At 36.7% G+C, this 13,262-nt stretch overlaps 1 protein-coding gene across 1 annotated transcript; it reads left to right on the top strand.

Annotated features, from left to right (window-relative positions):
- The first annotated feature begins 251 nt into the window (after positions 1-251).
- On the top strand, positions 252-13,204 carry LOC141902708 (uncharacterized). The gene is made up of 6 exons (XM_074790551.1): positions 252-584; positions 3,149-3,193; positions 6,397-6,463; positions 9,943-10,126; positions 10,649-10,802; positions 11,006-13,204. The coding sequence occupies exons 1-6, from the start codon at positions 372-374 to the stop codon at positions 11,171-11,173; spliced, it is 831 nt and encodes a 276-aa protein (XP_074646652.1). The 5' UTR covers positions 252-371; the 3' UTR covers positions 11,174-13,204.
- The last annotated feature ends 58 nt before the right edge of the window (positions 13,205-13,262 follow it).

Genomic DNA, 13,262 nt, shown 5'->3' with positions numbered 1-13,262 from the left:
GGGAAAATCTTGGAAACTCAACATATAGGCTGCCATATGGTTCACCAAGAATCTTAGTGTCTGATGTACCCTAGGATCATAGAGCGACGGAGATCGCTGGTGGAGACAACCCCTGCCAGTGCTGGGTGAACCATATGGATGCCTCAAATTGGATATTCTAGGAGCCACCCTTTCTAAAATGGCCGATACATGCTGCCATCTACTTTATCATTTTGATCAGATTTCACTCTTTCACTTCCTGGTTAAAGTATGGTAAAGTATTGCTGCAATGTTTAAGATGTCTAACTGAAATACATCCCGGTAATCGAGTGGAGGGAACTGCGGTTTACCGTCGTTTTTAACAAACGGAAGAAAATTGAAGACATATTTTAATGATGGAAGTTTACAAAGCGGTGTCGTCTTTCAAAGCGCCGTCGTCGTCGTCGAAAAATGGACCTGCCAGTGCTGGTGGTGGCTGTGCAAATGCGCTCAGCTTTTCCAAAGGAGACAAATTTGAAGTGCTCGAACAAGAGAATAAAGTATGGTGGGGAGCTCGTGCGCTCAAAGATAACGCCGTAGGATATGTACCTGTCAAATATTTAAAGGTAGGATAAATTGCCGACAAAAATGCTCTTTTTTATCATTTTCAGGTCATCTTATCTTCTTATCATCTTGCCAGCAAAATCGATGATAAAATTGGTCATCTTGGTAATAAAGATGACCGGGTAAGATTTCATGAATTAGTCACTACAACAGTTTCCACACTTACTAGACCTACTGCCATACCGGTTGAATATTTGGCATTTGTGCATTTTTAGATATTGGTCTAACTGCAGTTTGGGTCACCTATCCACTGGGTGGCGCTAGTGTTATTAAAGAATAGTGTTATGGTAAGGTTAGGTACATACCATTAGGGACACCTAAACTGCAGTCATACCGATTTACATAAAGTAGGTCCGGTCAGATTAGGAAAATGCAACCCAGGGAGACTATGTGCTTAGATTTAGGCCTAGTTGATTTGAAATCCTGGCTTTAAGTTTTCCATTTATAACACATGCTGGTATGTTTCTGCTGCCACTGGTTTGTTTGTTTGTTTCTTTGGCTTTACGGTTGGATCTTGGTTTTCCAATACTTACCCTATTGGATTATTCATTTAACCTCGCGATGGGAAGGCCTTTGAAGTGTTGGCTGCATGCACATTGTAAACAGCCAGCAGGACTTGAATCCACTTGTCACTTTGTCACTCAGTCACTAGTGGATGCAACAGCATCACACCTCATCTCACTGAACTACTGAGGTTGGTGATCAGGAATGAATTGAGTTCAGACTTCAGTGAAGCCTAGTGTATAATTGACCATTAACAGAGCAGTGCCATAAATGTATATGCAGAAATGGACCATCAACTCACTTTTACTACCGTTATGATACTACAGACCACAGGCACTGACTGCAGTTTTGTAAACCACTGTCATTTAAGACCAGAATCTGCTTGATTTACTGCATTGTTAACTGGGAAGTCCGCATTATGCCAATTGGGGAACTGATCATATTTTAGCGTACTTCCTAGCTCTGCCCATGATTTTAGACTGATTCTGACAGGCCCTCCCACAGGCAGCCTCCATATGGATATCAACGAATGTATTTTGGTATCAAGTACATTAGGATGAAAGTTTTTCGCCTCAAAATTCATACCATGGAACGATAGATTTAGCCTGTAAAGTAGCTTTTGTTGCAAATACCAGACAAGTAAATTGTTAATCGTTTTTAAGCACCTTAATCTGGAGGTTTTTTATGTCAACAACCGGAAATAGGCAAGCTTTTGGTATTAGCTTATACTTTTTTGAAGCCAAACAGGAATTTTTTGCTAATGGCATCTGCGTTGTGTCCCCTATGCGTGTAGTATAAGTACCATGTAGTATAAGTACCGTCGATCAAAACATGTTTTTAGATATGTCAGGTTACAATAGTTACAGTTATAGGCCTTCTTTTCTGTTCCATAAATCCATTAGCCTAGATAACTTTAAGGTATTATTCTATGGTTCACAGGACTGAAACAAATTTCAAATCTTTAATGGCTACTGGTTAATATGGTAGGCCAGAAACTAATAATACATGACTCCTCCAGACGTTAAGTGTTGTTGAAACATTGCTAATGCGTAGTCGGATCAATAGAATTTTGTCCAATAGTTAAAAGCTAAAAGTGCCTGGTACATCTGTGGACCTTTTATCTCATTTAATAATGATACTTAACCCTTTCCCTACTTTTCAAGTCATCGGTAACGTAGGTTTTTTTCGAAAATAAACCGGTGATATGAAAAGAGGGTTTACAGTAGGCCTATAGTTTCGCAATAATCTATCAGTAATCATTGTATCAATAAATATCAGTGAAATGATATATGCTAGCAGTATGAGATGGTTTGTAGTAGACACTATTGATTTAAGCTGCGATCAAACGAGCATTTTTGGCCCGGGCCAATGTGCCAATTTGGCCAGGGCCAAATCGTGTCCGTTCAATCGCGGCTTTAGAAATGAGCAGCTTTGGAGAATGATAACTTAGGCCTATATGATCATGGTTTGATTGAATAGTAAATTTGTAATTTGTAAGTTTTGCAGTCCGACGCTTGTCATTAATCTTACTGAGACTGTCTTAGAATGCCCATTTTTATGCATGTAACTGTCCTGTTATATAATTTCTGTAATATAACTGGTGTAAATATATAGGATTTTGTCTCAAAATGAAAAGCCATTATTCGAGTGGACTTCTTGTATCATACTGGAACAAGGCTTACTGCAAATACATGTGTAAATTCTCTGAAACGGACTGGGTTTTCAACAAGAAAAAAGAACGCACGATCGATTGGCAATTATTTTTACATCGGAAAATGGTTATCTATCAGGTCACAAAGGGTATTATTGCAGGAAAACAGCACTAAATATACTATGGATTTGATAATGGCCTGTGTTTTATAACTATATAAGGGCATACATGTATTCAGACTATGATCACATAGCCGTCATATCTGTGAAATAGCAGTATTTCATGCAAATTCAGTTGAATGAAATTTTACATCGTTTCATATCCTGTTTGGTTACGTACAACTCGCCTCAGTTGTATCGCGATATATAAGCCTGCATTCGAGTGATATTTCTATCATCGTCTACATTTCAGTTCGAAGAGAGAAAAGTCGGGAAATTGTTGCCAGAAAATTTCAAAGTAAGTAAATCTTTGATTCTAGTAATTTGTAGTACGAGTGTGTCCGCTGGATACTTTAGATTATTCGACCAATGAGTCTTATGCCCTTTTCATAGGAAGTAGGAATCGTGAGAACCCGTCCCTCCATTCTATTCACACGGAATAATGCTTTCAGAACTAGGAATGGTAAAAAATAGATCAGTGTATTTTTTGTCCATGCTGCCTCCGTATTGAGCTAGTATATCCGTGGAAGTGGTTTCAATCAAACAACTGTCAGCAATTAGTGTCCCACTAAAAAGATATTAGTCCTAGGCTATTTCGATTCACATTCTGGAAAAGTCCTTTCAGAATTAGGAATGGTAAGATATAGATTAGAGAATTTATTGTCCATGCTGCCTCGGTATTGAGCTATTTCTATGGAAGTCGTTTCAAAGAACTGTCAGCGATTAGTGTCATGCTGAAAAAAGTATCACTGGAGGGTTTTTTTTTTCGATGAAATATTGATAACGCACGATCGATGTATAAAATAATAGCGCTGCCTCCAGTCTGAAACAGAACTCTTTGCACTCGTGGTGATTCTATTCTAACTACTTTTACCGATACTGAAACAATAGTCGTGCACCAGAAGTAGCCATTTTTTGAAGCTGCTTTCTCAATAAGTAATCAAATCTACTCATTTGTGGAACTGATTTTTCACCGTAAAAAGGATCACTTTCCTATTGACGAAGGACAAATCTTAAACATCATTTTTTGAGTACCTGGATAAATCACTGGAGAATGGATTACTTTTCGTAAAGCAAAAAAAAAACATGAAAATTGTATCCAAATTTCGAAAAATCTTGACCCAAATTTTTTCACACTGACTTTTAGAGGGGAAAATTCAGGCATCCGTTGGCTCTCCCTGAACCCCCACTCAGCATGGGCCTGATCATGTATTAGGCATCACATTTCTACTTGATGATAAATTATTCATGCGATTTTAAAAAACCCATAAAAATGCAGATAAAGCTTTCTAAAACTATTGACTACTTAGGTACTCGATGTGAAACATGATTTAGTGACATGTAAATTGGAGGCAATGTTTAATGGCTGGTTAAAAACTAAACTCAATACCAGCCTTTTCACTAATATTGTCAGACAGGTTCGGATTAATTTCTCAAAACAGTAACCCCCACTCGAAAATATTTACAGTATTCCAACGCTGAATAGAGGCTGGAATCTTCATATTACTGTATTTTGGGCCTAATCCTGTTTCTTTCTTGCTTACTCCTACAAAGCTATGTTTTTCCGAATGAAATTGTGGATGTCACTAGTGCAGCACATGTTAGAGATACTCGCGAGTGTATAAATTATGAATTATTTGATTAGAAGATAATCTAACACCTCGTTAACTGTCGGCCGAATCTATCTCAGCAGTAGATGATTCAGATGATGAAAACGCGATATAGGATAATGGCGACTGCTGATAGGCAGACAGACACTGCTGATACACAGACAGACAGCTTCCCGTTTGCTGGTGTTCACAGCGTTGTGTCATTATGAGTCACCATCTGTTGTCTGAATGTTGCTTTTATAGTGCTACCTGTAACAGCTTTTTTTACTGAAGTATTCTGACAGATGTGTTGACTTGTATTATAGTAGTTTGTTTCTTGTGGTAGATCTTAGGACCCAGTTCTTCAGTGCACGCTATTTAGGCCTTTTTTTAATTACTTGGAGACAGATTTTTTCAAGAAACAAGCGGAAGGGCAAAGTGAAAAAAGTAGAAATTGAGAAAGACAATTTTTTTCAAAAAGGCGTTTTAAAATGGAACAGGAAAAAAAATTTGAATTCATTTACTATTTGAGCATTTTCCAGGTAAAACCTTGGAAGGACTACAGAAAAACATAAGAGTGAAAATTGTGATAGTTTTTATTCAAACCTTTTTCCAAATCATGTGATTTTACAAGTTTACTAAATTCAAAATCAAGATGGACAAAAGATACATTTTTTTCTATTGAAAATTTGCGGACTTTGCCAGGCTACTCATCATATACCGTCTAGTCAGGCCGACTTGGCCTGAGAGGAATAGGCTAAACCAGGAAAATGTGGTCTGAACCAATCAATCTTTTTAGCAAGTTTTGGGTGTGAACTTGTTTATTTCATGATGCTACAGTTTCGATAAATTCTTCATTTTTTGTTTGTTTATTTTTGATATCACTATATTGTATTTGTGGAATAGTCCCACAAGGGAATCTAGTTAAACGCCTTACGGGCTCAACACTACAATGAACGGGAATAGCTCGTCGACAACTGAGCTGAGTTAGGTTTCAGCATAAACATATTGATGGTGATCAAAAAGTTTTTTTAAATGAATTATCAGAAAGGTTAGATATTCAACAAATGCGAATAGCCTTCCAGTTGTTTTGTAGTTAACCGCTGGGTATCCGTTTGTTCATATTCGTTCATATTGGTGTGAGGCAAAACATCTTTCCTGGCCCAATCAACCAAGGACTCATAGACCTGTAATTATCAAATCCCCACTCCATGTACACCACCTTCATCAGTGAGTTAGAATTTTGACTGGATATTCTTCAAATTCTAGAATGAATAACCAGGGTTCTTACAGGTTTTTTGAAAATGTGAATTTGTTTCCAGGCCATGGAAAAGCTATGGAAACTTTGTTTGTTTTTTTCTATGGCTATGGAAAAAGTATGGAAAATCAGAAAAATTGTCTCAGAATAAGATTTTCCTTGGAATTTGAAATTTTAGGTTACATGCCTAAATGTCTCTCTACACGTTATATAAACATTATGAAAACATTTTGTCGATGCTATTGATGATTGACACTTCTTAACTTTGAATGGGCCTACGTTGCCTGTTCTTGGTTGGCCTTGGCCTTAGATCGTTGTTTGGGTTTCAGGGTGAATCAAGAGAAGTTGCATCTGGTTCTCTAACAGAGATTTGTGTATCTGGGGCAGGGGATGTACTCTGACCTGGAAGCCGGTCTAGTTTGCCCAGCCGAACCAAGTATACACGAATGATACATTCTATGTATCAATATGAAATTTTTAGGGGTAGGAAAAATTTATGAAAAAATGTAATTGGGGAAACCCCTAAGATCCCTGAATATCGCAATAGTGAAATGCCTTAAGTGTTGGTTGCGGGTAAATCTTCAATTCAACTACACGGCGAACGAAACATCGACTAATCTAAGCTGAAGACCCCGTTTATCTTTATCATTTCAGAGCGAAAGAGAAGCGCACTTGAGAAAATTAGAAGCGATGCATCGTATGCAAGCGAATCTTCCAGGAGGTAAATGAATCGATCTGGCAGCAACGTCGCTGTTTTGTTAATAAAAAATGTTGTTGTTTTGATTTCATCGATCACACGTCCACTGTGTACTGCGTATTGTATATAACAGATCAAGCTGTCTCCATCCCAATTCTGCGTGTATCGACAATTAGCTTTCAAACGTATTGATTTTCATTTTTTCTAGACTTTTATATCTGCCTTGTTTTGATTTATGATTCTCTCATTTTATCAAACCATCGCTAATCCCCAAAATTGTCTTGGCTTATTATTATTATATTAGCTTGGTCGGGTTAAGCTAAATCTTACGGAAATGGTTAACCTTGAACCCAACTTCATTCAAATGTTTCTGTTATTATCATACAGTAATGCGGATGACTAGTGACTGCCCAGATTTCTTCAAATTAAGATTAATCAAGTGAGATCTGAATTATGAATAATAGTTAACATGGTTCCAGGTTAAGTGGACCAGATATTTCATCCGAATAAGTCATAATCCGAATTAAGCGAGTTCTACTATAGCACCATTGAATGTGGAAGATTTAGATTTTTATCATTTTTCCCGAATTAGGCAGGTTTTAGGGGTGTATGATATCAATACAATGGGAAGGCATGTTTTATTGAAGAGATCAACTTCACATCTTTGCCTTATGAATTATCCTTATATTTTACGATTGAGTAATGTATATTTTGTTATGCGGTGTTTTTTTCCAGCTCATTCTCACCAACAGCGGCAGCAGCAGCAGCAGCAGCATGTTGTCGACTTATCTTCACCTCCTTCGAGTCCATCACACCGTCCTAAATTTCCCCTTGCTCCGATTCCCGCTCGCTCGCCTCCGATGAGTCCACGGTCTCCAACCTCGCGATCCTCACCTCTACATAGCCCTCATTCTCCGATTCCTCGAACCCCGCCTCAAAGCCCGCTGGCTGTCTCTTGCGGTAGTAGTAGGGACTTTTACCAATACGGCTCTCCTCCACCGTCCAGTCCGCGTAATTTACCGAAAAATGAATTTCGTACTCCGCCGTGCAGTCCTCCTGTGAGAAATATAATGCTCCCGTCAAAGCATCATTTTGGAATGTCGCCCCCGATCAGCCCCGTCGGGTCTCCAGGTCTGTGCCTGATAGGACAGGAATTCTTTCCCAATACAGCCAGCCCTCCTTCGAGCCCGAGAAATATCTCCAGTCCTGTCCCTCCTTTGAGCCCGAGAAACTACAGTCCTGTCCCTTCATTTAGCCCGAGAAATATCTCCAGTCCTGTCCCTCCTATGAGCCCGAGAACCCACAGTCCTCTCCCTCCTTTGAGTCTAAGAATTGGTCAGAGTTCTGCACCTCAGCCGAGCCCAAGAAATAGCCCGGCACCTCAAAGCCCAAGAATAGGCCACAGTCCTATCCCTCCTTTGAGCCCGCGAAAGAGCTATAGTCCTGTTCCGGATGACCGGTACAATCACCATGGCCCCAATGCGGATGATCCCTGCTTTCAAGTTCCAGTTATGATAAGCTTTGATGAATGGCAACAAGGTGAATTTTCCTCAATCTGCTTGTGTCTTCAAGTTTCCACGTTTCGGTTGAAAAAATTCTTCGATATTCTGCATTCCAAAATACTACATTCAAATCGTGCATTAGCTTCAAAATAGTTAATGCGTTACATTTTGAAACGACTTTAAAATGTGATCCCAAAATGTGTTCCCTGGTGCCTTTTGTCGTTAAGTATCATCATTATAATTCGTACCGGAATAAGTTCCGAAATCACGATAATGGTAGGTAATGGATCCATAGGGATTCCCATTTAACCATTTAGGGATCAATCTTTTAGTGTAGTTCCCCTAGATATTTTTGTGGAAACTTGTCGAACTTGGTGGGTTGCTTCAACATGTATCAACTCTACATTTCTGTAACGCTTTCATTAATCCTGTCAATGCCACACAGTAGATGTAAAAAAGTGAAACACGAAAAAGAATTTTAATGATTTTTTTTCAGCTCTAACTCAAATGAAAACTGCTTATGAAACACATTCGGCGTTAGAATTATCACGTACAATACACGTTTTGATTGTCAATTTTTGATTAGATATGTATTAACGATATATGTTGCCTAATACGTAGACAATAAGGATAGCTTTCAGCCTTCACAGATAACTGGCGAATACTAAGTGTGACATGCAGTTGCAGTTTAAGAGTATCATATGACCATAGATTTACTTTATTAGTGTTATGTTAAAGTTGATATATTTTTACATCTGCTATATATATATATATATATATATATATATATATATATATATATATATATATATATATATATATATATATATATATATATATTGGTTCATCTGTCTCGTGGTTATTGTTATTACTCGGATGCCTTATTTTCCTTACGTTGCACATAATCGAAGCTGCTTCCCTATTATATTCCACTGATTATTCAGCGAGCGCCGTTGGTTTTTTAGTCACCACAGAAAGATGCCCATCCTCTCGATTCTATCTTCTATAAACAATACTATTGCGTGCTTCCAGTATTTCCTGTACAAAAATCAACAATATTGGGAAAACATCCTCATACGCATTTATTTGTCACACTCGTATCATGTAACCCTTTTTTGATTGAAGTATCGTTGTTGTAGGTACAAAAACTTTTTGGAAATTCTAAATTCTTATCGTGGGAAAAATTCTATTGATATTCCACTCACACACACACACACACAGACTAGATGTCTCTAATTGCAATCTATACCCATGGTTTATTTATATCTTTTTATTCCGCTATTTAGGCCCTATTGTTTAACGTCAGATCCTACCAAATTGAATTTAGGATTTTATGTATGTTTTTAGTATCTATGCATGATAAATGTTAAGCATTGAAATTGCTCTACGGTCAACTTAACTCACAACTGTGGAACACAAGCACTTTTAGTGGGGCTTTTGTTTGAGAAAAATAATGTCTAATGTTTGTTGGGAAATGTTTAGTCATCCTTCCGCGCAATGCTATAAGGTGTCTTTCTGTACCTATCGCGGTGACTTTGGTGATGAGAAGTCTTAGTTAGTAGCTAATCCCTCTTGTTCACAGCTCAAACAGCTCAAATTTTCCGACAAAATGGGTATGATGTAGCAAGGGAAACAAAATGATTTTTTCTTATCATTTTAGTGTGTTTGAGTATGTTATAAACTACAAAATTGTGTCATGAGCCAGGTTCAAAGGGTTAATAATGTATATTTACTCGACATATTTAGAGTGTTCTCGACATAATTATTTAAGCTCTTTGAATATTTTCAGTTTTTTTTAGGATGTGAATGAGGTACAAATACAAATATTTTGTTATACAGTATTTTTATCTACTACAATTCTTTGCTTTGTACTTTTGGATTTCTGGCTTGTGTGAAAATTCAAAATTGAAGTTTCCTTACGATATATCTGAACAGGTCTATATGAAAATATAGTTTTGGCTTGTAGGCTAAGTGGGCTTAATTTTTCTTGTTTTTTTCCAGGTCATCCATTTCCAGATGTACCCGAACCGGAGCCCGACTATCAGAATGACGATGGCAATATGTTGCCTGATGTGGACAACGGAAAACCTCAGGGTCTTATAGAACCGAAAAAATTACCGAATCCTTGCGCTGAGTCAAAAGATCACCAAGAACTGCATCGACAACTTTTATATAATTCTAAAATGTAAGTCTCTGTGGGTAGAATTCTAGGCAATATATCCTAGGAGATTTTTAAATCTTTTTTCAAATATTTCCTCATCATTTATGCGCAGACTTCTACTATATATATCTGACATAAGAGCTTTGATGATGTTTCTATTCCTATACGTAGTGCTAGTACAGGTAAAGTACTAATGAACCACATTGACAGCCCCACCCAGCTATTCGAATTAAAACCCTGGCTATTTCCAAGGTGACTGTTGTCATGCAGTTATCACTTGACGTGATGTTATTCTTACCTCATGGAATCTAAATTGGAACCAAAATGATCTAGAATCAATTTTTCAATACTAATCATTGAACCTGAGTAATAATTGAATGTTGAAACGTGTTGCTCTTGTCATCGAATGTCACATTTTTCTTAATCTGGTCATATCTACACTCAGCTCCTTCAAAACTTCTCTTCTCTTTCAGAATTAGATTTTCATGCATACATCATCACTTTGATGCATAAGTTTGGAATGATGTTTTCCATCTTTTTTTTCAGGGGAATAAACGTGTTGAATCAGAAGACGGAATTGCAATTGAAGATGGAAAAAAGAAGGGATTCGCAGAAGAGGAAAGAACAGGTTGAAATTCAGAAAAGCAAACGAACAAGTTTCGAATTAGAACTGGAAAAACAGGCCAATAAAATTAAAGAGGTACATGAAAGAAGATGACGTTTAGCACTCGGATATCTACGTTTTGAATGCAATTTCATCAATGCAATGTTAGAATTCTGGACCTACACTGGTCCGATTTTCTGACTAACAGCCAACTGACTAACGCAAGTTGTACTGTAATCTAATTTTAAACTGAAATGTCAATTGGTAGTTGATATAGTTTGTTTTATTTTTTTTTTTAGTATGAACATAAACAATCATCTGTCAATGATGTAGCCGAGGAAGATGGCGAAAATCAACCGGAATTCTTTAAAATACACGCCAAGATACGTTCGAAAGGCAGTATCGAAAATCTCGACGAGATCGGCACGTCGTTGAAGGACAATGTTCAAAATACGTCGGCTTCGTGATGGAAATTCGGAATTCTTCCTCTAAATAAATGATAAACGCTTAATTATAGATGTGATTTTGTGATGCCTGGTGACTGCTGACTGCGATATGATATGAATACCTTCATAATATTCGTGCTATAAACAATTTTATGTATATATATATATATTCGTTTGGCAAAAGGTGATCACTCATTAAGGTTTCCCTGGTCGACTTTGCTGAGCTTCTTCGTTGGCGCATAACAAATATCTGCAGGCTGAAGGAAAAACAATGCACTTGTATTCGCTGTTTCTTCCATTTTGTCCAAACCAAAAACATGCTAAGATCGACTGGTATAAAAAGAATTCATAAAGAATAATGCTAACTCTTTCCAAATATGCCCTTTTCTTGTTGTTTTTGTTGTGAAAGAACGAGGCCACTGTCTTATTGTGGTTTACATATGAGTAATGAATTTTCCTGATTGGAGCTACTTTTGACGGACACTTGCTTACTGTTATGTTGTGATGTATTGTTTTAAAGAATTCGTTGTCTGGAAAATATTTTGTGCCAACCATATTATGAACCTTGTCGAATCTCAGTTTATTGCGTATTTCTAATATCTTTTAACGGTTGATTATTATTACTAAAACGTTTACGCACTAATTCTAACTGTGCTTATACATTTGAAGTATCAATTCACTGCCATGATGGCGTGTACTTAGAAAAAGATGTTTTATGATTTTACAGTAAAAACCCTTTTTCGGTTTCCATTTAGATGGCAGCTTATGGTACTAAAGCATTTCCTCCCCTCTTCCTGACACGATCTCCTTGTGCCAATATGTATAAACAAGAACTATATACGTACATCTATATGTATATGTTGCAATTTCTTTGTGCGTAAATCAATGTTTAATGGACGATGTTGCTTTGTTTCAATTGCTGTAATACCGGATTAGCGTGATCTCTATATAGTTTTATGATTGCTTTGATATTTCTAAAGACATTTTTTTCTATTTGGTTTGGTTGCAGTAGAACTCGACCATGCCTGCCTAATTTATCTATTAATTGAGCCAGCATCTCTAATTTTTTTCTGTCCTAAATCGCTATTGCATTGAAAAGCCCAGAGTATATTTGACTTTTTCAATTGCGTTAGAATGGTTGAAGTAATATTTAATTACTGGACTATGAGAAGATATTTGGTGAAATACTCCAAGTATAGAGTTTTTTTTAATCGATTTTTAATGGTAGTGTATCTGATATCTTATGTCACCTTGATTAAAGATGAAATAGATGCTGAGAGCATCATTTTGATACTACACATGTACAGCATTCACATCTTTTTTAGGCTTCTTAGAAAATGATATATCATTCCACTATCAGATCTCATAATTGTTGTAGGTATATTTTTCATTAAGGTTTTGTTCGTACTTACATATTCAAGCAATTACCTTGACATGTAGCTTTTGTCGGGGTTTATGTGGTATTAAGATATAGTCGCTTAATTCCTCTTGTGTGAGATGAAACTACGAGAAGAGCCTTATTATTAGTAAAGCAAAAAGTTGTCTTCTGGATGTTATGTTTTAATGCTTGCTCATCACTATAGCGCATGTATGTTTTGACTGTTAGCTAAACTCAGGAAAAGTGTTGAGGTTTTCACATTGTCTTTATGTTTAAATACACCATGCATTATGTATGGTATTTAGTTTAGGTTTAGATTCAGTAATTTGACAATATCCAATTAAAGTTGCATAGCCAACCTTTGTGCAAGATTCTCGACTTTTTTTTATTTTTCGCTATCTTTAATGATTTTTTTGTACTTTTGCCTTTCGTTAAAAAAAAAGTTGTGAAGTTTCTACCCCTGCAATTGCAATTGATTTGATATCATATTTAGATGATTGAAGATTTCTGAAAATTAAAGATTCTTTGTATGTATGAAATGTAGATGGATTATAGTTACTTTGCAAAGATTTTATCATCTTCAAAATATGTCACAGATCGCGTAAGCTATTCGTGTATACATGTCTATACATATACATGTATTTATGTTTTCTTCATAAGTTTTTGGTAAAATAAATATAGATCCAATACATTCATGGATTGTGTGAGTTTTTTCATTTGTAGCAGACAGTT

This window comes from Tubulanus polymorphus, chromosome 3 (assembly GCF_964204645.1).
Source record: "Tubulanus polymorphus chromosome 3, tnTubPoly1.2, whole genome shotgun sequence".
Lineage (NCBI taxonomy): Eukaryota > Metazoa > Nemertea > Palaeonemertea > Tubulaniformes > Tubulanidae > Tubulanus > Tubulanus polymorphus.
This window is presented reverse-complemented; position numbering and strand designations above follow the sequence as displayed.